Here is a 26,631-nt window from a genome sequence, read left to right on the forward strand (position 1 = left end):
ACAGAGACTGGATGGCCATCTGTTGGGGGTGCTTTGAATAGGATTTTCCTACTTCTTGGCAGGGGGTTGGACTAGATGGCCCATGAGGTCTCCTCCAACTCTGATTCTCAGTCCTTCTTAACATCTCAAGGGCCCACCAATTCCACCCACAACTTCCTGACTGTGAGAGCTGTTCAGCAGTGGAACTCTCTGTCTGAGAGTGTGGTGGAGGCTCCTTCTTTGGAGGCTTTTAAACAGAGGCTGAATGGCCATCTGTTGGGGGTGCTTTTAATGCAATATTCCTGCTTCTTGGCAGAATGGAGTTGAATGGCACATGAGGTCTCACCAATTCCACCCACATCCCTGACCTCAGATAAAGGGAGCAGCTGAGCAACAGTTCAAACAGCTCCCTTCCCACACCCTCCTTGTGTTTTGAATATTAATAAGCGTGTTTGCAATGTCTGTCCAATGGGAACACCGTAACGCGAGTGAAGACCCGCCTTTAAATTTCCCTTCCTTCCATTGGTCTGTTTGTTAAATTTCCCAGCTTCTTATTGGCTTCCTCTCTCTAGGAGGCGGGCTTATCTCTTCTGCCTTGCCCATTCATTTCCCTCCCTTGGCCGCACAGTGGCTTCTGCTGTTTACCGGGCGCGCGCAAATCGAACTTCCGGAAACAGTCCAAGCAAGGGGGAATCGAGTGAAAGCGGAATCATAGCGCTATAACAGCATAGTGTGGTTACAGGGAAAGGAGCCCAAGAGGTACATAGTTCAAGGATGCAATTCCCACTTTCCCTTTATCCTTTTTATTGTTATTGTTTACTTTCTCCCCTTTTTTCATGTAATTTTTTTATCTGTAGTACAGGCCTGGGCAAACTTGGGCCCTCCAGGTGTTTTGGACTCCAACTCCCACTATTCCTCACAGCCTCAGGCCCCTTCCTTCCCCTTCCTGACATCTTGTGTTTTGTTGTAGGCGATTTTTCCTTCCAAAGTGCCCATGGCCTCTGCTCCAAGGACCATAGCTACTGATCTGCTGCAGCAAGGTAATATCACTAGGGTGAGGTGAATTAAGGTGTCCAAAGGGGATTCATTTTCTCTCTCATGGGCCAAGGTGCTATGAATACACTGATGACACCCAAAGATATTTCTCCATGCCTTCAAACACAGCTTTAGCTAAGGATAACGTGGCTCCTCTGAATGAATGCCTGGAGAAGGTTGGGATAGATGAATAACAACAAATAGAAGCTGAATCTTGAGAAGACAAGAGGTGCTTGCCATTAAGGGTCCTAATCTGGGGTTAGAGGTGTGTCAACCTGTTCACAGCTTGGGAGGATTCTGGATTAGTCTCTTGAAATGTCAGCCAGAGAAATGTCAGGAGTGCTTATTCCCAGCTTCATTTGGCACACAGCTGTGCCCTTTCATAGAATTAGAGAACTTAAATATGGTGGTTCATGCACTGGTAACCTCAAGGGTGGACTTCTGCAATGGGTTGTACACTGGGTTACCTGCATACCAAGTCTGGAAACACCAATTAGTTCAAAACCCAACAGTCAGACTAGTTACAGGACCATCTAAAGTGGAACATATTATATTATATTTATATTAAAGTCACTCCACTGGTTTTCGACCTTTAAAGCCCTACAAGGTTTGCGCCAGGTTACCTTCAGGATCACCTTCTCCTGTACAATCCACCCTTTAGGACACTTAGGTCTTGGGGGTGGCTACATTAAACCACTGGGATTGTCCAAAGTTTTGGAATTCGGTGTCAAATTCATGCGGACGACACTTAACTCTATTATTCCTTTCCACCTACTACCAAGGATGCCGTCCAGCCCCTAAACCAATTCTTGTAATCAGTGATGGACTGGATGAGGGTCAATAGGTTGAAACTAAATCCAGACAAGACAGAGGTACCGTACTCCTGGTCAGTCAGAAGGTGGATCAGGGTGTGGAATTACAGCCTGTGTTGGATGGGGTATTGGATCACATGTTGGACACTTCCCAAGTGTCTAGGACTGTGTGATGTATCGGCAAATAATGCGTGCAGATCCCAGTAAGGTGGCCTTTTGCAGCTGGCAGATGGTAATCTTGTCAGCACCGATTGTGTTTTAAGTGCAGGCCAAGGTCTTTAGGCACAACACCCAGTGTGTCGCTCACCACTGGGACCACTTTTATTGGCTTGTGCCAGAGTCTTTGTAGTTCGATCTTTAAATCCTCATATCGTGTCAGCTTTTCCAATTGTTTCTCTTCAATCCTGCTGTTGCCTGGAATTGCAACATCAACGATCCACACTCTGTTTTTTAACAAGATTGTGAGGTCAGGAGTCTTGTGCTCCAAAACTCTGTCAGTCTGAAATTATTAGTATTATTATTATTACTTCAACCAGCCAGAACCCAACTGGTGACCGTCACCCAGAGGACCTTTTCATTGGCTGTCCAGTGGAATGTGGAATGACCTACTGGAAGAAATCTGACAGCTAAACAAGCTATCACAATTTAAGATAAAGTAAAGACTTAACTCTCCCAGCAGGACTACCCCATCGATTTTGAACCATAACATTTTAAATGTGCATTCTGTTGGTATCTTGTTTTAATCTTTCTACTATGTAATTTAGCATATGTGTTTTGGCTGTGTTGTACCCTGCCTCAAGCCATGAGGGGAGGTGGGTAACAAGTAAACATTATTATGGCTATTGTTATCATCATCTGCCTCCAGGTCATGAGAGCTGCCTGCCCCCCTGCTCACTCACCAAAGAGGATCTGACTGCCTATCCTGGCCTGGCAAATCTTCTTATGGGTCTGACTAAACGCATGGACTCCACTGGGCTGAGTGTCAACTTGGCCCAGCAATTGGAAGAGGTAAAAAGAGGGCTGCCATCTTGGGTACACACAGCCTTTATTGGCATATACTAACAAAATCACAGGTTTATTATCTTTATTATTCTTGTTATTATTAACTTTATTCTTATATCCCGCCTCCATCTCCCCGAAGGGACTCGGGGCAGCTTACATGGGGACCAAGCCCAATATAAACAAGATTGCAAAGTAACACAATTAAAAACATATCACAATCAACTATATTACACCAATAAAATCTAAGACATCATGAAACATAACCAAACAACACACAACCAATGGCCGAGAAAAGTGTGTGTGTGCAGATTTGAGACTAATATAGGGCAGGACAGGGCTAGTGCAACATAAACTGTAAGGCCAAGGGCTGGGAATAAAGTGCTGGAGACTGTTGAGATTAACTTCACAATTCAGCAGCAGATCAGTTGCACAACTTCAGTGCTTTCCAGTAGCTTCTTCCTTCACAGTATTTTCAGTCAACTGCTCCCACAGCCTGCAGTCACTCTGGAATCTTTTACAGACACTAGAGCACATGCCCGGCCATTGTCAGTTTTACCATTGTCTTTCCCCCAGTCTAGATGATATTACAAACTTACCACAGCATACAGTTATATCTTGTCTTAGCAGACAGGTTCTTTTAATTACATATAGCCTTCGACGAACAACATCACAGCACAAGGAGAGAGAATACACTGTACATGACTTCCTTATATACAATTCATTTACACATAGCAATCTCTGATTGGTTCCCAACTCATTGACTTAACTCAGACCCAGGATTGCATCATTCACAATCACCTGGACTAGGCCAGAACACATTCCCCAAATGAAGTTCTATATACAGTTAATGTATGACTCAGCATTTCCAATAGAAGCCTATTAGCAGTGCATGACTCAGCTATATTACATTACAATACATTGTAAAACCTGACAGAGACCCTACCAAAAGACGGGGGCTAGGCAGACTTGATCAGTAGTTGCACCATTGTTCATATATAATTAATATATTTATGATTTTTAATTTTTATTGATTTTAATGTATGTGTACATTATATGTTATGTGTGTATGGCATTGAATTATTGCCAGTTTGGAAGCTGCTCTGAGTCTCTTTCGGGGTGAGAGAGAGCAGGATAAAAATACAGTAAATAAATAAATATATACAACAAGAGGAAGTCACAGATAAAAATAAAACATACTTAAAAATTACTAATCTCTATAATAAAATTTGCAACAGTATCACAAAAGAATGCATCAGGATTGTTCAAAAGATATTGAATTTTATAGCAACTTTGCCACTGAGAATACTGAAAAAAATTGAATTTCTGTGTTTTTTACTTCATGATTATATTGCACCAGTGTGGATGTTGAGCTCTTGCAGGAGAAAGGCATCATCCTGAGACTGCAAGATTGCTCTCTTGCTTCCCCCACCTCTTTTTTTTGATGATGGTACAGAAGAGCAAAGATGTGTCTTGAAAGCAGTGGGCGGTGTGTTGCAGAGCCTCAAAAGAGATATGGGAAAGCCTACGAAGGCTCAGCATGCCACATATCTATTTACTTTCACTTGTAGATAGTAGAACTAGACTGTGCTGTATAAAATAAATATAACTCGAATCTAGGTCGAGAAATGTAACATTCCTTTTTGCACATTTGCTCCTTCTGCCCTGCTGCTGCTAAATACACACGACAATGGGTTGTTTTAATAGTTTATCCGTTAAGTACACATCCCTTTTCTCTTTTTCTTTGCCTTTTAGGCGAGGAAAGAACTGCAGGTCCGAAAAGCAAGCTGGCTAAAATGGGAAACCTTGCACCGGCTTCTGCAGGAGGCACTAAGAGAACAGGGAACTGGCCTTCCCCCAGAAGACAGAAAAGTAATGCTGGGAAAGAAATGTCTTTGGAGTAATGTTGGATGAACAAGGGCTTTGGGAAGCCTAGGAAACCTGACAGAGACTGGCTAAAGGGTTTAGCACAGTGGTTCTCAATCTGGGGTCCCCAGATGTTTTGGGCCTACAACTCCCAGAAATCCCAGCCAGCTTACCAGCTGTTAGATTTCTGGGATTTGAAGGCCAAAAACATCTGGGGACCCCAGGTTGAGAACCACTAGTTTAGCACATGGGTGGGGAGAGAGAACCACTGGTTTAGCACATGGGTGGGGAGAGGTTAAGATGCAAAGTGCATGTAACTTCTGAAGCCCACACGAAAGCCCCTCATATTTTTTAAAATTTATGGGCTGAAGCAACCCCAATTTGTGATGTAGTAAACTTCACAATACTTCAGAAACTTCCCCCAAAAAGGTGGAAATTGGCCAAAGTCAGAAGTAATTTGATAAATCAACTCTGGGACATAAATATGGGGAAAACATGGAAATGGTGATAAGAGTGATGCAAGACAGTGGTTCTCAACCTTCCTAATGCTGCTACCCTTTAATACAGGCATGAGCAAACTTGGGCCCTCCAGGTGTTTTGGACTTCAACTCCAACAATTCCTAACAGCCTACCGGCTGTTAGGAATTGTGGGAGTTGAAGTCCAAAACACCTGGAGGGCCCAAGTTTGCCCATGCCTGCTTTAATACAATTCCTCATGTTGTGGTGACCCCCCAACCATAAAATTATTTCTGTTGTTACTTCATAACTAATCCACACAAGACTTGTTTTGACCCGAGTGTCACCTTGTTCCCATTCATCAACCTTCCTAATGCGACCCCTTAATACAGTTCCTCGTGTTGTGGTGACCCCCCAGTCATAATATTACTTTCATTGCAAACTGTAATTTTGCTACTGTTAAGAATCGTAATGTAAATATCTAATATGCAGGATGTATTTTCATTCACTGGACCAAATTTGGCACAAATACCCGATACGCCCAAATTTGAATACTGGTGGGGTTGAGGGGGATTGATGTTGTCATTTGGGAGTTGTAGTTGCTGGGATTTATAGTTCATTTACAATCAAAGAGCATTTTAAACTCCACCAATGATGAAATTGAACCAACCTTGGCACACAGAACTTTCATGACCAACTGAAAGTACTGGACAGGTTTTGTGAGCATTGACCTTGAGTTTTGGAGTTGTGTAATGGTGCTCCATGCAGTCATGCTGGCCGCATGACCTTGGAGGTGTCTACAGACAACGCCGGCTCTTTGGCTTAGCAATGGAGATGAGCACCACACCCCAGAGTCGGACACGACTGGACTTAATGTCAGGGGAAAACCTTGATCTACAATCAAAGAGGATTCTGAACTCCACCAACGATGAAAGTGAACCAAACTTGGCACACAGAACTCCCATGACCAACCGAAAATACTGGAAAGGTTTTGTGAGCATTGACCTTGAGTTTTGGAGTTGTAGTTCACCTACATCCAGAGAACACTGTGGACTCAAATGATGATGGATCTGGACCAAACTTGGCACGAATACTCAATATGCCCAATGTGGCATACCGGTAGAGTTTGGGGAAAACAAACTTTGACATTTGGGAGTTGTAGTTGCTGGGATTTATAGTTCACCCCCAATCAAAGAGCATTCAGAACCCCACCAACGATAGAATTGGGCCAAACTTCCCACACAGAACCCCCATGACCAACAGAAAATACTGTGCTTTCTGATGTTCTTTGGCGACCCCTCTGACACCCTGTCATGACCCCCCATGTTGAGAATCACTTATGTAGGACATTATCAAGCTGTCAGTGTTATGTGAAGTGGAAAGTCTGTTAGAATTTAAGAGAGAGGTTTGTCTCTGACCTTAATCCTTCTTGTTCCTGCCCTCAGTTTCTGGAAGTCTTGGAACAGCAGCTTTTGGTAGGCGAACTGAAACGAATGCTTGAGGTTGACCCTTCTCTGCAAAGTACACAGTCGTCTCTCTTAGGTCTGGAGCCTTCACATGTGCTGGAGCTTCTTCCCCCAAAACAAGTAAGACAGAAATCCTCGTCCTCACCATCTATTTGATTAATACACTGCTGTTCCTCTTAAGAGATCAGGGTGTTCTCTCTTTTTGCTAATAGTATTATTGTAGGGAGACCAAAACACATAAACAAAAAAGCGGGGAGCTCCCAATACAATCAGCAAAAATAGGGGATACATCTTGAGTGAATGTGTGAGTTATTAAAATGTATATAGGTTGAGCTTTTCATTATGTAGCCCTTGAAGAAGGCATTTTAGAATATATACAGGCAGAAATGTGTTGGGTGTGTGGCCTTATTAACAAAAGACGTCGAAAAATGAAAATCTGAAAATAATAGTAGAAGAAGCTATTATGTGAAATACACGGAATGATTGAATTCAAACTTTAAAAGGACTAGAACTATATAAATAACTCTCTTTTACTTTTACCTTAGATATTCTTCGAGGTGAAGATAGGAAGTGCCAAATTTCTGTTCCACTCTTGCTCTATTTTAGGAATTTTTTTCTTTTTTTTCTTTTTCTCTCTCTTTTTCTTTTAGAAATTAGTTTTTTTCTTTATTTCTCACTTTATTTCCTACTTTTCTATACTCATGAAATGTTCCCCCTCTTTTATTGTATCACTACAGATTTTTTTCTTCAGAATGAAAATTATAATTTAAAAAACACCAAAAGACCCTCCTCATAAATGTACAGCAGAGCAACTTATTAGCAGCAGCATGACCCAGCACCAGTAGTCCAAAGTGATAAAAAGTACAAAAAATACACAGACCAATGTTATCTCTTCCATAGGAGGCTTTTCTTTATAGCAAAATAATATGGTTGCACTATTTACAAGAATAAGGTGTCCATAATACAAATAAAGTTCTTTATACTTCCTTCTTTGCTTCCACTCTGGGCTTCTTTCTCATGCAGATAAACAGCTTCGCTCTCACTGAGCTTCCTCTTACACCGAACATATTTATTTATTTACTCCATTTCTTCTGTTATGAGTTTTATATTATTGTTTTGTATTACTGTTTTGTTATTGCTTTTATTACTGATGTATTGTGGGCTCGGCCTCATGTAAGCCGCACCGAGTCCCTTGGGGAGATGTTTAGCGGGATATAAATAAAGTTTTATTATTAGTATTATTTCTTCCCTGCCCATATCAGCCCGAAGGCGACTCGGGGCATCGAACAAGTCGGCACAATTTGATGCCATATAAAAATACATACATCAATAAAACAAAGAAAAATGTCACAATATATTTAAAAGCATAAAAACAGTGAACACTAAAAAAATTAAAACTATGTCATCATCCTCATCCGTTCCGTTGTCCTTAGCCTTTCCTGGGTCATTTTCCGATTAAAGTTTATCTAATTATGACGTGGTGCCAAAAGCTTGCTCAAAGAGCCAAGTTTTCAGGATTTTTTGAAAGGTCAGAAGGGAGGGGGCTGATTTAATATCTCTAGGCAGGGAGTTCCACCGCTAGGGGGCCACCACAGAGAAGGCCCTGTCTCATCCCCGCCAAATGTGATTGCGAAGCAGGCGGGATTGAGAGCAGGGCCTCCTTCGACAATCTCAAGTCTCAAGCTTCACACAGTAGCTTCTTACACACAGCAGCCTTCCCACTGGAGCCTTACACACGAGGCCTTCACACTGGGGCTTCTCTCACTGAAGCCTTCTCACACACTGAGGCCTACCTCACACTGAGGCCTACTAACACTGTGGTTTTACCAAGCTACAGGCATACCTACTTACTGTATATATTCGAGTATAAGCCTAGTTTTTCAGCCCCCTTGTTTAGGCTGAAAAAGCTCCCCTCGGCCTATACTCGAGTCAAGGTTATTTATTATTTTATTCTGTTATTAGTATTATTTTTATTTCATGTATTATTATATTATATTTACAGTATTTTACTCTATTATTATGATTATGATTATTACATTTATTATACTTTATTATTATTGCATTTATTATTTTACTCTATTATTACATTTATTATTTTACTCTATTATTACTGTTATTGCATTTCCATTATTTTACTTTATTATTATTATTTATTTTGCAGTTTTGTATACCGGTGTTCTCACCTCCGTTCGAGGGACTCAGGCCGGTTTCCAACATCAATATTACAGACAGTCATTAAAAGATCATATTCTAAATCACACTAAAACATTAAAATAGCAAAATACAATCATATAATTACAGTGGTCAGTCGTCATCAAAAATCATTATTCGTCGTCATCCATCCATATCACAGGATCATGGCTCATTCGTTGAATGCCAATCCCCAAAGCCAAGTTTTCACCTGTTTACTGAACATTAAGATAGAAGGGGCAGTTCTGATCTCCAGTGGAAGGGAGTTCCAGAGTCGAGGGGCCACCACCAAGAAGGCCCTGTCTCTCGTCCCCACCAGCCGCGCCTGTGAGGCCGGTGGGATCGAGAGCAAGACCCCTCCAGACGATCTTAGCAATCTTGATGGTTCATAGGGGAGGGTACGTTCGGACAGGTAAATTGGGCCGGAGTCATTATTACATTCATTATTTTACTGTCTTTATTATTGTTGGAAGGATACGTAAATACATTTACATTGAAGAAGGTTATAATAATGATTTAATCAGAGTTGGGCAGTCTTATCTCAAATTACAATTTTATGTAAACATTCAACACCATTTCATCTCCTGATGCCTCAATTAATGTAATTTTATTGATATCTATTTTTATTTTGAAATTTACCAGTAGCGGCGTCATTTCTCACCCTCGGCTTATACTTGAGTCAATATGTTTTCCCAGTTTTCTGTGGTAAAATTAGGTGCCTCGGCTTATATTCGGGTCGGCTTATACTCGAGTATATACGGTATATTGAACTGCAGCTTCTGCTGAGTCACGGCACCCACCCAACCCCCTCAGTGCTTGACTCACATCTTTACAATCAAAAATACCTTCTAATATTTCTGACAAAATGCATTCCACTCCTTTAAACTTTGCCTTTCCTGACAATATCTGTGGAATATCATTCTGTGCTTCAGCATTATTTATTTTTGGCTACTCCAATTTCCATGTTTCAAATGCACCTGTGGGGCTGGGGAAAAGGTGTGATAAATTCTGCCCAGGGGTTTGCAGCTCCGAATTAAATCACAGTCAGGCCTCATCACACCTTTGTAGCCCAGAGCGTATTATTTTTACATGAACTAAAAGGGCTTAAATGTCATGCTTTTTCTCAGGAACCGTTGGGAGATCTGAGTTTTCCAAATGGAGTCAATCGCTGTAATGCAGGGATGTGTGATTTTGAGAGGGCCTGGTGCTAAATCTTTTCTCTCTGGTTGTAACTGTAATGTTGTATATATTTCATCAGGCATTGATTTTTGAATATTTGGTTTCCATCATTCTCTTGAAAGTGCTCTAAAATGTGAAGTGTTTTCTAGCACATGCGAACGTCGAGGTGCTGATTTGGCCACTTCTGTGTTTCTTTACAGGAGGTGGAACAAATACAGAAGCGGCTCCCCACAGAGTTGGAGAAACATCTGAAGTCCAAATGCTTGGCTCTGCTCAGCTACTACCGCCCTGAAAGTGGTAAGCTATTTATTTTATTATTTATTTACTGTACTTATACCCTGCCCTTCTCACACCTGGGCTGGGGGTGGGGGAGTGGGTGGGCAATGACTCAGTGTGGTTTACAAACTATGTCAATAACTCAATGCCAGATTCCGACAATAAGAATAACAATAAAACACAATATTAAAACTCTAAAAACATATACACAATAATAATCTTTCAAATGATAAAAATATACCAAAGTTCTGGCACCCAACTGAGCTTTGTAAACATTAAACTGATTGCTTCGTCATTCTTATACAGATTCTGTCATACTTGTGGGTCATATTAATCCCTTAAAGCAGTGCTTCTCAACCTGGGGTCCCCAGATGTTTTTGGCCTTCAACTCCCAGAAATCCTAACAGCTGGTAAACTGGCTGGGATTTCTGGGAGTTGTAGGCCAAAAACATCTGGGGACACAAGGTTGAGAACCACTGCCTTAAAGGCTTGCAAGGTCTTTAGGATTTTTCCCTGAAGCTTAAGAGTGAGGGGGCTGTTCTGATGTCACTGGGGAGGGAGTTCAACAGCCAAGGGGCCACCACTGAGAAGGTCCTGTCTCTTGTCCCCATCAACTGCACCTGCGATGGAGGCGGGACCAAGAGCAGGGCCTCCCAAGAAGATATTAACAATTACACCAGATCATAAAGATGCAGATAGGCTGAGAAAGGCAGTATACAAGTATAGCAAATAAATAAATGAATGAATGAATGAATGGAGATAAACTGGTCCAGAACCATTTAGGGATTTATAGGCTAAGGCCAGCACTTTGAATTGTGCTCAGAAGCAAATTGGCAACCAGTGGAGCTGACATAACAGAGACATTGTACATTCACTGAATGCTGCTTTGGTTAATAATCTGGCTGCCACCTGTTCATAGAATCATAGAGTTGGAAGAGACCTCATGGGCCATCCAGTCCAACCCCCTGCCAAGAAGCAGGAATATTGCATTCAAATCACCCCTAACAGATGGCCATCCAGCCTCTGTTTAAAAGCTTCCAAAGAAGGAGCCTCCACCACACTCCGGGGCAGAGAGTTCCACTGCTGAACGGCTCCCACAGTCAGGAAGTTCTTCCTCATGTTCAGATGGAATCTCCTCTCTTGTAGTTTGAAGCCATTATTTCGTGTCCTACTCTCCAGGGAAGCAGAAAACAAGTTTGCTCCCTCCTCCCTGTGACTTCTTCTCACATATTTATATATGGCTATCATATCTCCTCTCAGCCTTTTCTTCTTCAGACTAAACATGGCCAGCTCTTTAAGCCGCTCCTCATAGATCTTGTTCTCCAGACCCTTGATCTTTTTAGTCACCCTCCTCTGGACACATTCCAGCTTGAGGCAACCCCACGTAGAGCACGTTGAAGTAATCTATGCACAATGTAACCAGAGTGTGGACCACCTTGGCTAAGTCTGACTTCCCAAGGTATGGGCGCAACTGGCGAACAAGTTTTAGTTGTGCAAAAGGTCACCTGGACACAGCCAAAACCAGAGGTTTTCATGCTCAGTGATGATTCCAGGATCACTCCCAAGCTGCAAACCTACGTCTTCAAGGGAGTGGAACCCCATCCAACACTAGCTGTAACCCTATACCCTGTTTGTCCTTACGGCTGACCAGGAGCACCTCAGCCTTGTCTGGATTCAATTTCAATTTGTTTGCCCTCATCCAGACTGTCACAGCAGCCAGGCATCGGTTCAGGACCTGAACAGCCTCCTTAGCACAGGTGGAAAGGAGTGATAGAGTTGGATGTCATCTGCATACAGATGGCATCGAACTCCAAAACTCCGGGTGATCTCTCCCAACAGATTCATGTAGATGTTAAACAACATGGGGGACAATACTGATTCCTATGGGACCCCACAGGACAAAGGCTGTGGGGCTGAGTAGGTGTCCCCTAGCAACACCTGAGAGCAATACTCCAGAAAGGACTGGAGCCATTGCAGAACAGTACCCCCAAGTCCCATTCTTGTGAGGCATCCACAAGGGTACCATGGTCTATGGCAGTGTTTCTCAACCTTCCTAATGCTGCGACCCCTTAATCCAGTTCCTCATGTTGTGGTGACCCCCAACCATAACATTATTTTCATTGCTACTTCATAACTGTAATTTTGCTAGTGTTATGAATCATAATGTAAATATCCGACATGCCAAGTGTATTTTCATTCACTGGACCAAATTGGGTACAAATACCCAATATGTGGGGTTGGGGGGATTGATTTTGTCACTTGGGAGTTGTAGTTTCTGGGATTTATAGTTCACCTACAATCAAAGAGCATTCTGAACTCCACCAATGATGGAATTGAACCAGCCTTGGCACACATGACCTACAGAAAATACTGGAAGGGTTTGGTGGGTTTGGGAGTTATAGTTCACCAACCTCCAGAGAGCACTGTGGGCTCAAACAATAATGGATCTGGACAAAATAGTGGCACAAATACTCAATATGCCCAAATGTGAACAGTGATGGAGTTTGGGGAAAATAGAGCTTGACATTTGGGAGTTATAGTTGCTGGGATTTATAGTTCACCTATAATCACAGAGAATTCTGAACCCCACCAACAAGAGAATTGGACCAAGCTTCCCATGCAGAACCCCCACAACATCAGAATACTGTATTTTCTGATAGTCTTTGGCGACCCCTCTGATACCCCCTTGCGACCCCCACAGGGGTCCCGACCCCGAGGTTGAAAAATGGTATCGAAGGCCACTGAGAGGTCCAGGAGAACCAACAGGAACACACTCTCCCTGTCAATCTCTCAGTGTAGATCATCCACTATGGAGACCAAGGCTGTCTCAATTCCATGACTTCTAGACTGAGAGGAAGCCCCTACAAATAGGGGAAAGAAACAGGAGAGTTAAGGGTTCGTCGGGCGCTGGCACTGGAGGTTTAGCGACTGGGATCTTCTCCTCTTGCAGACAGTGCTAATGAGACTGTCCGGGTCGCCATGTCTGGGACCCTGGCGGAAAGGCTTGCCGAAGAGAAGCAGCGTCTGCAGGAGGCCAAGGCTCGACAACAAGAACTTGTAGGGCTGCTGGAGCAGCAGAAAGCCACATACCCACAGGTAAGGGACAGAGAATAATGTTTGTGACAATGGTCTGTGCCTATAACAACATAATGTATCTGTGTCTGGAATTGTGCATGTTCCTATATGTGAAGATTTGGGGGTTGAAGTTCTGGGGCATTGGGGTCTCTTGGGAGGCTGCGAAAGGACTCTGGGGTTCATTTCCCTCGTCCTTGCTCTTCTCGGAGGATTTATGAGTCATCCTGGAGGGTAGCTGTTGATGCGGAAGGAAAAGTCATTTTGCATGAATGGGTTCTGTTTGTACTTTATTACTGGCCCTGCAGGGCGGGTTAGCAAAGGGCCCGTGCCTAACAGTCTGGAGAGACTGGTGCCCGCTACAGGGATGTAATAAGAAATTCAATGTGTAGATTTGATAAATGTGAATTTAATATGATGTGTGGGAATGAATGGAAGAATGGGAGTTGTATGGATGGAGTCAATAATTTTGGAAACACCAGTATAATATTAAGGCCTGCAATGACTAACTACCTGCTTGCTGGACTTGCTAATGAGAAGCTGTGATAAGAACTGGGACAGTGATAAAGGAAATGTTTGCAACCTTCCTTATGTTAAGAAGGAAGTCAACACAAGCCTTGTGTTTGTCAACACCAATCAAGAAGATCAACATCTGGCCAGGAAACTGAGATGGATCCAGGATGGAAGATGTCTATAATTCATTTATTTATTATTTACCTTATTTATTTACCTTACTTATATACCACAGTTCTCAGCCCGAAGGCGACTCACAGCGGTTCACAACAAATAAGAACAGCAAAAATTCAGTGCTACAGTATAAAAACAGTTAACAACCTAATACATTACACAATTAATAAACAATTACTACAATACCCATTCACTGTCGTCTCAACATCAAAAACATGATCCAGATTCGTCATCCATTGTTCCATTCCAGTGTTCATTAACCAATCATTGCACTAATTATTCGAACGCCTGCTCAAACAGCCAGGTCTTCACTTTTTTGCGGAATACCATTAGAGATGGTGCTAGTCTAATGTCCGTAGGAAGGGTGTTCTACAGCAAAGGAGCCACCACCGAGAAGGCCCTATCTCTCGTCCCCGCCAGCCGTGCTTGAGAAGCAGGTGGGATCGAGAGCAGGGCTTCCCTGGAAGATCTCAAAGTCCTGGTGGGTTCATAGGCAGAGATGCGGTCGGATAGGTAGCTTGGGCCGGAACCCTTTAGGGCTTTAAAGGCCAACGCCAGCACTTTGAATTGAGCCCGGTAGCAGATCGGTAGCCAGTGGAGTTGGCGCAACAGGGCGTTGGACTAGTTGGAGCTTCCGAGCCGTCTTCAAAGGCAACCCCACGTAGAGAGCGTTGCAGTAGTCTAAACGGGATGTAACCAGAGCGTGGACTACCGTGGCCAAGTCAGACTTCCCAAGGTACGGGTGCAGCTGGCGCACAAGCTTTAGCTGTGCAAATGCTCCCCTGGTCACCGCCGAAACAACTTTGGGATGATATCAGCAGAATATTTCTATAAAAGACTCAGTCTAATAATGCTCAAAGTATGACAGACAGAGGCGCTGTTCACCCGCTATGCACTTCTCCATGGGAAGGAGAGAGATAGTGTCCCTAAGGAGAGTGTCAGATATGCTATGGGAAAGCATGATTCTGGTCACTTTGGGACTTCTTTCTCAAGGGAAGAGGAAGAAGTGCGCTTTTGGAGTCTTAGCTTTTGTGCAGGGAGTCAGGTTCTGCTGTATGGAAAACAGAGATCTCGCCCTTGGCATTGTGCTTAGGGAAAGGATGCATTTTGGCGTTTTGAAGTTATGGCGTTATGGAAGTTTTGGAACTATGCGTTGGCAGGTGCTTTTCCAAGGAGGGAGAAAATGATATGGTAATATTTGGATGCATGCGGATAAATGCGTGTACGTGTGTGTGAATGTTGAGTGAAAATGTAATTCCCCTTTGTTTGTTTGTTAACCAATGTAATTGTTAATCCAATGTAGTTGCATAGAATCTATATGTCTGTATGTCCAATGCCATTTTTTGTCTAAATGTTTTTCTGTAATCTGATATACCCTCTTACACTGGAAATTGCAATAAAAAGAACCTATGCGTCAAAGTTATTGAAAAGTCATTCATGACAGGGGTGAGGGTTCCTTTACTTCTTGCCCTCGTGTTGAGGAATTTCTGAGGCTTGCATTGTGTTGAAATTTCCTGCAGTGCCTCTGAATGCTTTGCTTAACCCTCTCCTCCTCCCCCTGCCCCAAGAATCTGTGTTTCATGTCTTGTTGTGGAAGGGTCTTCTCCTCGGGTTGCTGTGTTATTATCCAGGAGTGTGTGGGAGTTGAGGGTTCTGTCATCCAGACCCAAATTTGGCATTTTGTGCATATTTTGGACCCATTCTTCCTTCCTCAGGTGGCTGCTGCTACTACTTCTTTTTCATCAGGCACAGAAGGTTATCTTGTCTTCCTTTTGCCTTTTTCTTTGGAAAAGAAGTGGAACAAGCTGAGCGTTCTGTGGGCGGTTAAGATCTGTCTGAGATATTTCAGGCCCTTTGTTTAATTCCGACTGTCTCTGATGGACCGTTGTGTACTGAAAGCTACTCTTGCTCAGTGGATAAAGGCTCATGTTCTGCTCTGTAATAGACAGTACTGTTTGTCATTCTGGAGATGTGGAGATACCACTTGGATTTTTACACTGGCCCCCACTGGCAGATAACTGAAGACCCTTCCCATGGAAATCCTTTTCGACATTTGTCAAATATATGTTATGCATGTTCGTCTCAGTTGTAAGAACTCAGTGGTCAGAAAGCAGTGGATCATTAACAAGTAATTTTTTCCCATATGCAACGTCGTTAGCTTCAAATTGGAGCTTTTGGTATGTCTGATCTAGAGCAGGGCTTCTTAAACTTTCCCACTGAAGACATTTTTACATATATAAGTATATAAAATAGGGATTAAAATCAAACATTTACTGATAACAAATCAGCTGTTGCTAGGCTTCCAAAACAGGCTGATTTTCCTTTTTTTTTTTTTTTTTTTGGTCGTGTCAGGAGCGACTTGAGAAACTGCAAGTTGCTTCTGATGTGAGAGAATTGGCCGTCTGCAAGTACGTTGCCCAGGGGACGCCCGGATGATTTGATGTTTTTATCATCCTTGTGGGAGGCTTCTCTCATGTCCCCACTTGGGGAGCTGGAGCTGACAGAGGGAGCTCATCCGCCTCACCCCTGATTTGAACCTGCGACCTGTCGATCTTCAGTCCTGTCGGCACAGGGGTTTAACCCACTGCGCCATCGGAGGCTCCATTTTTCTTTTTATGAAGTACAGCTGGAACATCTTCTCCAAATGATGATAATAATAATAATAATAATAGTTATTATTATTATTATTATTATTATTATTTACTGTATTTGTATACCGCCCCTCTCAGCCTTCTGCTGACTCGAGGCGGTTTATAAGGCAAAATTCAATACCATAGAAGCACAAGTACAATATAAAAAAGCATGAACATCCATAAAATCATAACAATAACAATAAAACATAGGGTCACTCCAAGGTCACTTACCCGGCCCTCACTCAGGGTCAACCTAAGTCTGAAACGACTTGAAAGCACACAGCAACAACAACAATCATATCTCATCAGCCAAAAGTAGGCCCATACTTCTCATTGAAATACTAATAAGTTTATATTTGTTAAAATTGTTCTTTATTTTAATTATTGTATTGTTTTTAAGTGTCTTTTGCACTACAAATAAGATATGTGCAGTGTGCTCAGGAATTCATTCATGCTTTTTTCAAATTATAACCCGGCCCTCCAACAGTTTGAGGGACTGTGACCTGGCCCTCTGTTTAAAAAGTTTGAGGACCCCTGATGTAGTTGTTCCAATTCCTATGTCTGTTACTCAGTATTTGCAAATGCTTGCTCAAGTAGCCATGTCTTGATTTTTTTCTGCTTGAGCAGAGGTTTCCTTTCTGCTATAACAGGAAATGTCCAAGGACCATGCTCATAACTCTTTCCCCCCATTCGTTACAGGTCCTGTTACGTTGTGTAGCCATGCTGAAACGCTTGGCCCGCGAGTATCGCCTCGGCACCCAGTCTGAACTGGACCGTCTCAACACCCACTACCTAGAGATCAAGTGCAGTGCCATGTTTCTTAAGATAAGGTGGGAACCCAAACTTAGCAATGTTATGGAAAAAGTACCCTAAACAAAGCAGAGCATCCAAAAACAAAAAGGATACAAAAGTTGAGCATCAGCTCATTAGTGAGCAGAGCATGAAGTGCCGTTTGATGTGGCTGTAAAGAATTCAGAGCTTAGGAGGCAGACATGCAGAGTGCAATCTTTAAAAAATCACAAAAGGTTTATCTACAACTAGCCGTCCCCCGCCACGCATTGCTGTGGCCCACATGGGGGTTCTGTGTGGGAGGTTTGTCCCAATTCTACCGTTGGTGGGGTTCAGAATGCTCTGTGATTGTAGGTGAACTATAAACCCCAGCATCTACATCTCCCAAATGTCAAGATTCTATTTTCCCCAAATTCCACCAGTGTTCACATTTGGGCATACTGAGTATTTGTGTAGAGTTTGGTCCAGATCCATCATTTCTTGAGTCCACAGTGATCTTTGGATGTAGGTGAACTACAATTCCAAAACCAAAGGACACTGCCCACCAAACCCTTCCAGTACTTTCTATTGGTCATGGGAGAACTGTGTGCAAAGTTTGGTTCATTTCCATTGTTGGTGGGGTTCAGATTGCTCTTTGATTGTAGGTGAAGTATAAATCCCAGCAACTACAACTCCCAAATGTCAAGATTCTATTTTCCCCAAACTCCACCAGTATTCATATTTGGGCATATTGAGTTTTTGTGTAGAGTTTGGTCCAGATCCATCATTTCTTGAGTTCACAGTGATCTTTGGATGTAGGTGAACTACAATTCCAAAACCAAAGGACACTGCTCACCACACCCTTCCAGTATTTTCTGTTGGTCATGGGAGAACTGTGTGCCAAGTTTGGTTTAATTCCATTGTTGGTGGGGTTCAGATTGCTCTTTGATTGTAGGTGAACTATAAATCCCAGCAACTACAACTCCCAAATGACAAAATCAATTTTTCGAGTGAAGGACATAGATTGGGTTGTTAAGTGTCTTGTGTTCAAATTTGGTGCCAATTTGTCCAGTGGTTTTTGAGTTCTGTTAATCCCACAAACGAACATTACATTTTTATTTATATAGATAATAAGGAATGACTGCATTTCTTAATAATCAAGAACTGAGTCTGAGCTACTCGAACACCCATCTCTTCTGAGGTTTCAGAGAGAGGGAAAATCATCCAAGCAGTACATCTCTCCTGACACACAAGCAGAGAGAGATCTCAAAGCACACAGCACATACTCTCCATCCTAAAGTGTAAGAAAGCAGAAGTCCAATTCAAAAAGCTTGTAGTAGAAAAGTATTGATTTTTAAACAATCAATCGGAATGAGAACAGAAATAGAGAGGAGAGAAGAAGTAAACATATTCCAGCTGCCATTCAGGAAACATGCGGGAAGGGAAACCATACTAAACTAACTAACTGCTCCTCGTTGAGGACTTGAGACTTGGGCAGTGTGGGGTTGAATCCCAACAAGCGAAAGTTGTGTTTATGTGGGAGTGATCAGCTGCCTCCTTACATTCTTCTAGTAAGTGTTAGTGCTTGTATTTAAGCACAGAGAGGTAATCAGAGGTCGCCTGTCATTCACGAGAGGGAGCCACAGTGAATCAATGGCATTTTAATTTTAAGAGTTAGGTCAGGACTCTTAAGGACTCTTCAGTGCCGGAGCTGATCAGCCATTTGTCATTGAAGGGCAGTCGAGATGCTGAGTGTTTGAAGTGTAATAGAAACAGAACTTGTTCAATCTCTTCCTTCAATTAACTCTCTCGTAGGCTTGAGGAACTGAGCATCCTTTTGGAAACATACACCCCTGAGAAAGTGGATGTGCATCGAATGATAAGGTAAGCTGGTGTTTGTGTGAATGGGGGGGTGGGGGTTGGGCTAGGAACCTTTGTTTGGGTTGCTGTGAGTTTTCCAGGCTGTATGACCATGTTCCAGAATCATTCCCTCCTGACGGTTCACCCACATTTATGGCAGGCACCCTCCCAACCTCTGAGGATTCCTGCCATAGATGTTAGTGAAACATCAGGAGAGAATGATGTTTCATCTTGTCTCCTGCTTATATCATCAGTTGGGAGCCCCCCCCCCCCCCACTCTCTGGTGAGAGTGAAGAGAGAGGAGGCTACAGATGAAGACAGTTCCATCTTGTCTCCTGTACTTTACTAATAATATAATATAATATAATGTAATACAATATAATACTACTACTAATAAAAATATTATAATTATATATTTTATACTAGTCGTCCCCTGCCACGCGTTGCTGTGGCCCAGTCTGTGTATATGTTTTGTGTGTGTATATATATGTGTTTATGTGTGCATGTACATTTGCGTATATGTGTATATATATATTACAGCTTTTATATTCTGCCCTTCTCACCCCACAGGGGACTCAGGGCGGATTACAGTGTACACATATATGGCAAACATTCAATGCCAATTTTTGACACACAAACATATACAGACCTACACAGAGGCTATTTAACTTTTTCTGGCCACCAGGAGAGCTGTCACTTTCATCGTCCATCTGCGACGCTGATGAAGCATTTCCGCATTCCCGCATGCTTCCCCGCTGGAATGCTTTGTTGGAGTCTTTTATGGCCTCATAAATCAGTTAATTTAGCCTCCCCACACTTTAAGGTGGTACCTTATTTTCCTACGTGACAGATGCAACTGTCTTTCGGGTTGCAAAAGTCAACAACAGGCTACACACAATTGATTGGAAACCCACTCCAACCCAGGCTGGCTTCGAACTCATGACCTCTTGGTCAGAGTGATCTTAATGCAGCTGACACTCAGCCAGCTGCGCCACAATCCCGGTGTGGCGCAGCTGGCTAGATATAGATAGATGGGTGTATATGTGTGTGTATATTTGTGTGTATAAGTGTGTATATATTTGTGTATTTCTGTGTTTATATGTGTATATGTATATTGTGTTTATGTGTGCGCTTGTGTATATATGTGTGTATGTATGTCTATATGTATATGTGTGTAAGTGTGCATATGTATATGTAAATATTATGTGTGCTTGTGTATATGTATGTGTATATTTGTGCGTGCTTGTGTGTATATATGTGTGTGTGTTTATGTATGTATGTGTGCATGTGTATAAGTGTATATGTATATATGGTTTATTTTGGGGGGTTTTAAGTCCATTCTGGTGGGTTTTTTGTGTGTGTTTTAGGGGTGATGGACACTCATTGGCCTGATAGGTGTATTCTGTCCAAATTTGGTGTCAGTTCATCCAGTGGTTTTTGAGTTATGTTAATCCCACAAGCGAACATTACATTTTTATTTATATAGATTACATGTAATATTACTAATAATATTACAATATAACAGTGTAGTACAATATAGTAATCTATAATACTGATATTGTACCATGCTAATAATTTAATATATTGTATGTATATATATCTTGTTAGCGGCTCGGAGTCCCCTTTGGGGTGAGAAGGGCGGCATATAAATGTTGTAAATAAATAATGCTTCCGGGACATGGCCACACAGCCCAGAAAACATACACAGCAACAACCCAGTGATTCCGGCCATGAAAGCTTTCAACAACACATTGAACCTGGTTTATTATACAACAAAAAGTAACAACTGCATGGTCCATAAAAAAGAAATCAGTATCAGCTAATAACTATTCCGACCACTGAGACATCATAAAAATGATGGCTGTCATGTCTTCCAGGACTTCTTGTCCCTTTGGGAGGTGGATAGGACAGAAATGTCATTCAAAATAATTAACAGCCATTTGCATCCCTGGTAGCTCCAATGGATCTAGTCCAGGCAAGGACACACTTTGGCCCTCCAGGTGTTTTGGACATCAACTCCCACAATTCTTAGCAGCCTCAGGCCCTTTCTTTTTCCCCCTCAGCCACTTAAGCAAAGGGCCTGTCCCACCCTGGACATTACTCCACAGATATATAATCCTCACTTGCCTAGTTTCCAACAGACCTCCCAACCTCTGATGATCCCTGTCATAGATGTGGGTGAAATGTCAGGAGAGAATGCTTCTGGATCATGGCCGTACAGACAGGAAAACTCCCACCGGCTGTTAGGAATTGTGGGAGTTGAAGTCCAAAGCACCTGGAGGGTTCAAAGCTGGTCTATTCTGTCTGCTTTGAGTCTCGATTAAGAGAGGAAAGTAAATATACTGGTAACAATAATGTCTGTCTGTCCCTAAATGCACTTTATCACTGATTTATGATTGACTGCACGCCCATCTCTACCTGGAAACTCTATCCCAGTTATATCCTACCTTGTCCATGCCCAGCATTATTTTTTAAATTTTAAATGATTACATTGGCCCAACCATAGGTTTTAAATGCTTATTGTTATTGTCTATTTTCGTTTTTGAGATTTATTTTAATTTTGTTTGTATTGATTATTTTCTTATTGTTTTTACTGTTGATGTACTTTGGGCTCGGCCTCATGTAAGCCGCACCGAGTCCCTTGGGGAGATGGTAGCGGGGTATAAATAATAATAATAATAATTATTATTATTATTATTATCCACTAGCCATCCCCTGCCACGCGTTGCTGTGGCCCACATGGCTGTTCTGTGTGGGAGTTTTGGCCCAATTCTATCGTTGGTGGGGTTCAGAATGCTCTGTGATTGTAGGTGAACTACAAATTGATTTCCACAATAAACTTCTACGGAGAGAAGCATACTGGATTTTAAAGACAGAACACCCACATGGTTTGAATGAACCAAATTTGTACAACTGTTATACATAATTTCTGGACCTCAATTATACTTTGCACCCCTACTTAAATACATGGTGAGCACCCACAGTGCCATCTGGTGATTGCTGTTCACAACCCTTGCTCCTATGGCTCCAGGTGAACTACAAATCCCAGGAACTACAACTCCCAAATGTCAAGATTCTATTTTCCACAAATTTCACCAGTATTCACATTTGGGCATATTGAGTATTCGTGTAGAGTTTGGTCCAAATCCAACATTGTTTGAGTCCACAGTGCTCTCTGGATGTAGGTGAACTACAACTCCAAAACCAAAGGACACTGCCCACCCAACCCTTCCAGTATTTTCTGTTGGTCATGGGAGCTCTGTGTGCCAAGTTTGGTTCAATTCCATCGTTGGTGGGGTTCAGAATGCTCTTTGATTGTAGGTGAACTATAAATCCCAGCAACTACAACTCTCAAACGAGAAAATCAAAATTTTGGAGTGAAGGACATACATTGGGCTGTTAGGTGTATTGTGTCCAAATTTGGTGTCAATTCCCCCAGTGGTTTCCGAGTTCTGTGAATACCACAAACGAACATTACATTTTTATTTATATAGATGTATCTCACACATGCATAAGTTAACCTGTTTGGATTTCTCCTGCCCATGCCTGATCTTGTCCTTTTCTTCTTCCTGCCCTTTTCCCTTTCCATCTTCCTCCTTTGCACTGGACTTTTTCTCCTCCTTCCCTTTGCTACCCTTAACTTCCCTTTCAACCTTCCCAGCCTTTGCATATTTCAACAACTAGTTCTGGCAAGCCAGTAAAACCAGCTGAATGACGCCATTGTCCCAGACTCATCCCAGTTCAATCTAGAAATGTAGTTAGACCGAGCTTGCATACCTGAAGACTTGGTCTGAGATACGCTGATATCCAGTTCTATCTCAGCTGTAGATAGAAACAACTCTCTTTTTTTTCTAAACCACATCCAAGGAACTTTTCCCCTCCCAGGCCATACCCATATATCCTAGTCACACCAGAACAGATGCGATGTCTCTTTGAGATCCCACTTTTGGTTGATTTCAGCCATTATTTTCATGGTTTCTGGGGCACTGGGGACTTTTGGTGATGGTTCTGATGGCTGTGTTAACTGTGGGCACTTAGGGGACATTTTGCTGTTTGAGTTGATAATAGTCTGAAAATTGACCTGGGAAATCTAAAAACAAAAACATGTGGAAGTTGGGAGGGCTTTGGGGGGCTTCGGAGGGTTTCAGGGACTGTGTGCATCCCAAGGGTTGCATTTTCCTTGCCTTTGCTCTGGACAAAGTGTTGCCAGTCACTCGGTGAACCCTCCATTGTGTTCATTCAAAGCAATCAGAAGCAGAAACATTAGGGAAGGTAGGTTGCTGTGAGTTTTCCAGGCTGTATGGCCATGTTCCAGAAGCATTCTCTCCTGATGTTTCATCCACATCTATGGTAGGCATCTTCACAGATTGTGAGGTCTGTTGGAACCCAGGCAAGTGAGGTTTATATATCTGTGGAATAATATCCAGAACGTTTGTCTACTCGAGACAAGTGTGAATGCTGCAGTTGCCCACCTTGATTAGCATTGAATGGGCTTGTAGCTTCAAAGCCTGGCTGATTGCTACCTGGGAAATCCTTTGTTGGCACTGATAAACTCCTTTAACTATCCCTTCAGCTTCCATTTGTACATTCATCTGATTGATAAACGTCTAGAGGCTTCCTGCAAATAATAGAAACACGGGGGTTCTATCTTCTGCTATTTCATTTTTGAATGCCTTTGTTTAACTAGTAACCGACAGAAAAAATATTTTAGCTTTCTTCAGAACATAGCAAATTTCATTTCCATGATTCTTGTGTCTTTTGGCTATTTTATTATTGTTGTGTCTTCAAGCTGTTTCTGACTTATGGTGGGGTTTTCTTGACAAAAATTGTTCAGAGACAAGTTTGTCTTTGCTTTTGTCTGAGGCTGAGAGAGTGTGGCCTGCCCAAGGCAATCCATAGGTTTCTAAGGCTTTTGGAAAGGCATAACCTTTTGGAAGGGCCCCTGGTAGCACAGCAAGTCAAACTGCTGAGCTGCTGAACTTGCTAACCGAAAGTTTGGCAGTTTGAATCTAGGGAGTGGAATGAGCTCCCATTGTTAGCCCCAGCTTCTGCCAACCTAGCAGTTTGAAAACATGCAAATGTGAGTAAGTTCATGCCGCTACCCGGATTCGAACCTGCGACCTTTCGGTCAACAAGTTCACCAGCTTAGTGCTTTAACCCACTGCGCCACTGGGGACCCTTTTTATTTATATAGATTATTATTATTGTTGCTATTATTTATTTATTTACTTTACATTACTTTATTTGTATACCGCAGTTTCTCAGCCCTTAAGTGACTTAACAACAGCAGGAGCAAAAAGTCAATGTTTGCATCATACAAACCATTTAAAAACAACACAATAATATACTAAGTAATTACACATCAGTAAACAACTCATTAGCATCTCATAACTAGAGTCATGATCCAGCTCGTCATCCGTAGTTCCATTTTCCTATATTCATTGCACTGCCTATCCAAACGCCTGTTCAAATAACCAGGTTTTCACTTTTCTCCAAAATACCATTAATGAGGTGGCTGATCTAATGTCCATAGGAAGGGCGTTCTACAGCCGAGGGGCCACCACTGAGAAGGCCCTGTCCCTCGTCCCCGTCAAACGTGCCTGTGTTGCAGGCGGGATCGAGAGCAGGGCCTCCCCACAGGCCACAGCTGTTTTTTAATTGCTTAGGTGGATAGTAAGCTGGGCTGAAGGTTGGGTGCTCACTCTGACCCAGGCTTCAAACTACCAACCTTTTGATTGGTGTGATCTTATTGCTACTGGTGATAAACCAGCTGTGTTATATCCTGGCCTGTATGGCCATGTTCCATTCTGGGCTGCATGGCCATCTTCCATGCTTCTGGAACATGGCCATACAGCCCAGAAAACTCACAACAACCCAGTAATTCCGGCCATGAAAGCCTTCGACAACACTTTAGGGAAGGTAGCTAAGCTATCCCCATTTCATAAAAGCGGGAGATTGAATCTAACTCGTGCTCTGGGAGAAACAGTCAATTAAAGGCAAACCCTGGTTATTACTTAGTGGTCCTTTCACCGCTGGACAATGCTTGTACTTTTGCAGACTTGAAAGCTTGTCTTTTAATGACATTGTGTTGATGCAATAAAGGTTTTTTTCTGCCCAGACGTGCGATTGGATTTTGCTCCTGGTGATAAAGCTACGCATTGAGAGCAGGGGTTCCCAGGGGCCCGAATGTTGTGGCAGGTGTGAATACCGATAGCAGCTGGAAGGTGATTAGCAGCAAATGGTGTTTTGTTGTCAAGGCAGTGCTTTAAAAAAAATCTCTGAGGTACTTTAAGTCAGCGAGAGTCAGCTTTCATAGAGCTTTCTGGTGACTCACATCCTCACCAGGGGGTAGTACGAGGAGTCAGGTTAAAGAAAATGGAAGCCCGGTATTGAATTTTGAGGCCCAATACACTCCGTTTCTCAATCTGTTTGTTTGCGGGGTTTTGTGCCGACCGGCATATCGAATTCCATCTTTGTTCTTGAGGCTTAGATGTGATATGTGGAGGTGACTGCAAAAAGGCTCCTTCTGGCTAACTGGAGCTTCTGTGACAGATTAAAGGGAAAGGACTATGTGGGGTTTTCTTCTTCTTCTGGTGCCCACTCAGGATGATTGCAGAATCCGTAAGCTGAAAGTCTGGGCATGGCAACACTTCAGTAGCTATCCGTCCTTTTTTTTTTTGCAATCTCTGAGAAGATCATTCTGGATAGACAGTGCAAAGAAGCCAAATGGATAGGGAAGAAAGGAAGAAAGGTCCCTTTCATAGTGGTTGTTTTGGCAAATGCCTATCTTTCCCCCAGCTCATGCAAGCTATTATTTTTCCAGGGACGATTTGCAGGCGAAGCTAAGCCAAGAGGAGCAAAACCTAGCCACGTCCCGCAAGATCCTTTCCGACTATGAGATGCTGGGCTCTGCGTTTGAGGAATTGGTAAAAGAGTATGCCCAACTTAAGGGCACCATTCACAACAGGCAATGGATGCTGAAGGAATTCAACAAAGACTGAGGTCACTATGAGGGTTGGGTTGGGAAAAATGATGCTCTATATCAATTGAATACTGTCCAATTTATGTGTAATGGTCACTTTATATAATAAAGCATGTAGCAAAACAATCATTTTGTTCACATATTCTTATTTCTTTCTTCCCATTGGACTAAGGTTTGGTTTCCTGCCTCCTATACCCTGTCCCAGAATACTTGTTGGATGTCAGAACAAACACAAAGCAATATATGTAAGGAGAAAATCTAATTGTTGCAACTCAGAGTAGGCTTCACCTTACTCCCAAACACCGCCACACAAGAGCTGTAGATTTTATAGTTTATTGCCTTTGAAGACTGTTCGGAAACTTCAGTTAGTC

General features: G+C 42.5%; 1 protein-coding gene across 1 annotated transcript; it reads left to right on the top strand.

The window, feature by feature from the left end:
• Nucleotides 1-582: 582 nt before the first annotated feature.
• On the top strand, nt 583-26,386 carry HAUS4 (HAUS augmin like complex subunit 4). Its single transcript, XM_060780037.2, has 10 exons — nt 583-738; nt 950-1,019; nt 2,692-2,834; nt 4,581-4,697; nt 6,593-6,733; nt 10,183-10,279; nt 13,209-13,354; nt 17,350-17,480; nt 19,234-19,302; nt 26,102-26,386. Exons 2-10 carry the CDS (start codon nt 974-976, stop codon nt 26,277-26,279), a joined length of 1,068 nt encoding a protein of 355 aa, XP_060636020.2. The 5' UTR covers nt 583-738; nt 950-973; the 3' UTR covers nt 26,280-26,386.
• The last annotated feature ends 245 nt before the right edge of the window (nt 26,387-26,631 follow it).

The sequence above is a fragment of the Anolis sagrei genome, chromosome 6 (genome assembly GCF_037176765.1).
Source record: "Anolis sagrei isolate rAnoSag1 chromosome 6, rAnoSag1.mat, whole genome shotgun sequence".
In the NCBI taxonomy this organism is placed as follows: domain Eukaryota; kingdom Metazoa; phylum Chordata; class Lepidosauria; order Squamata; family Dactyloidae; genus Anolis; species Anolis sagrei.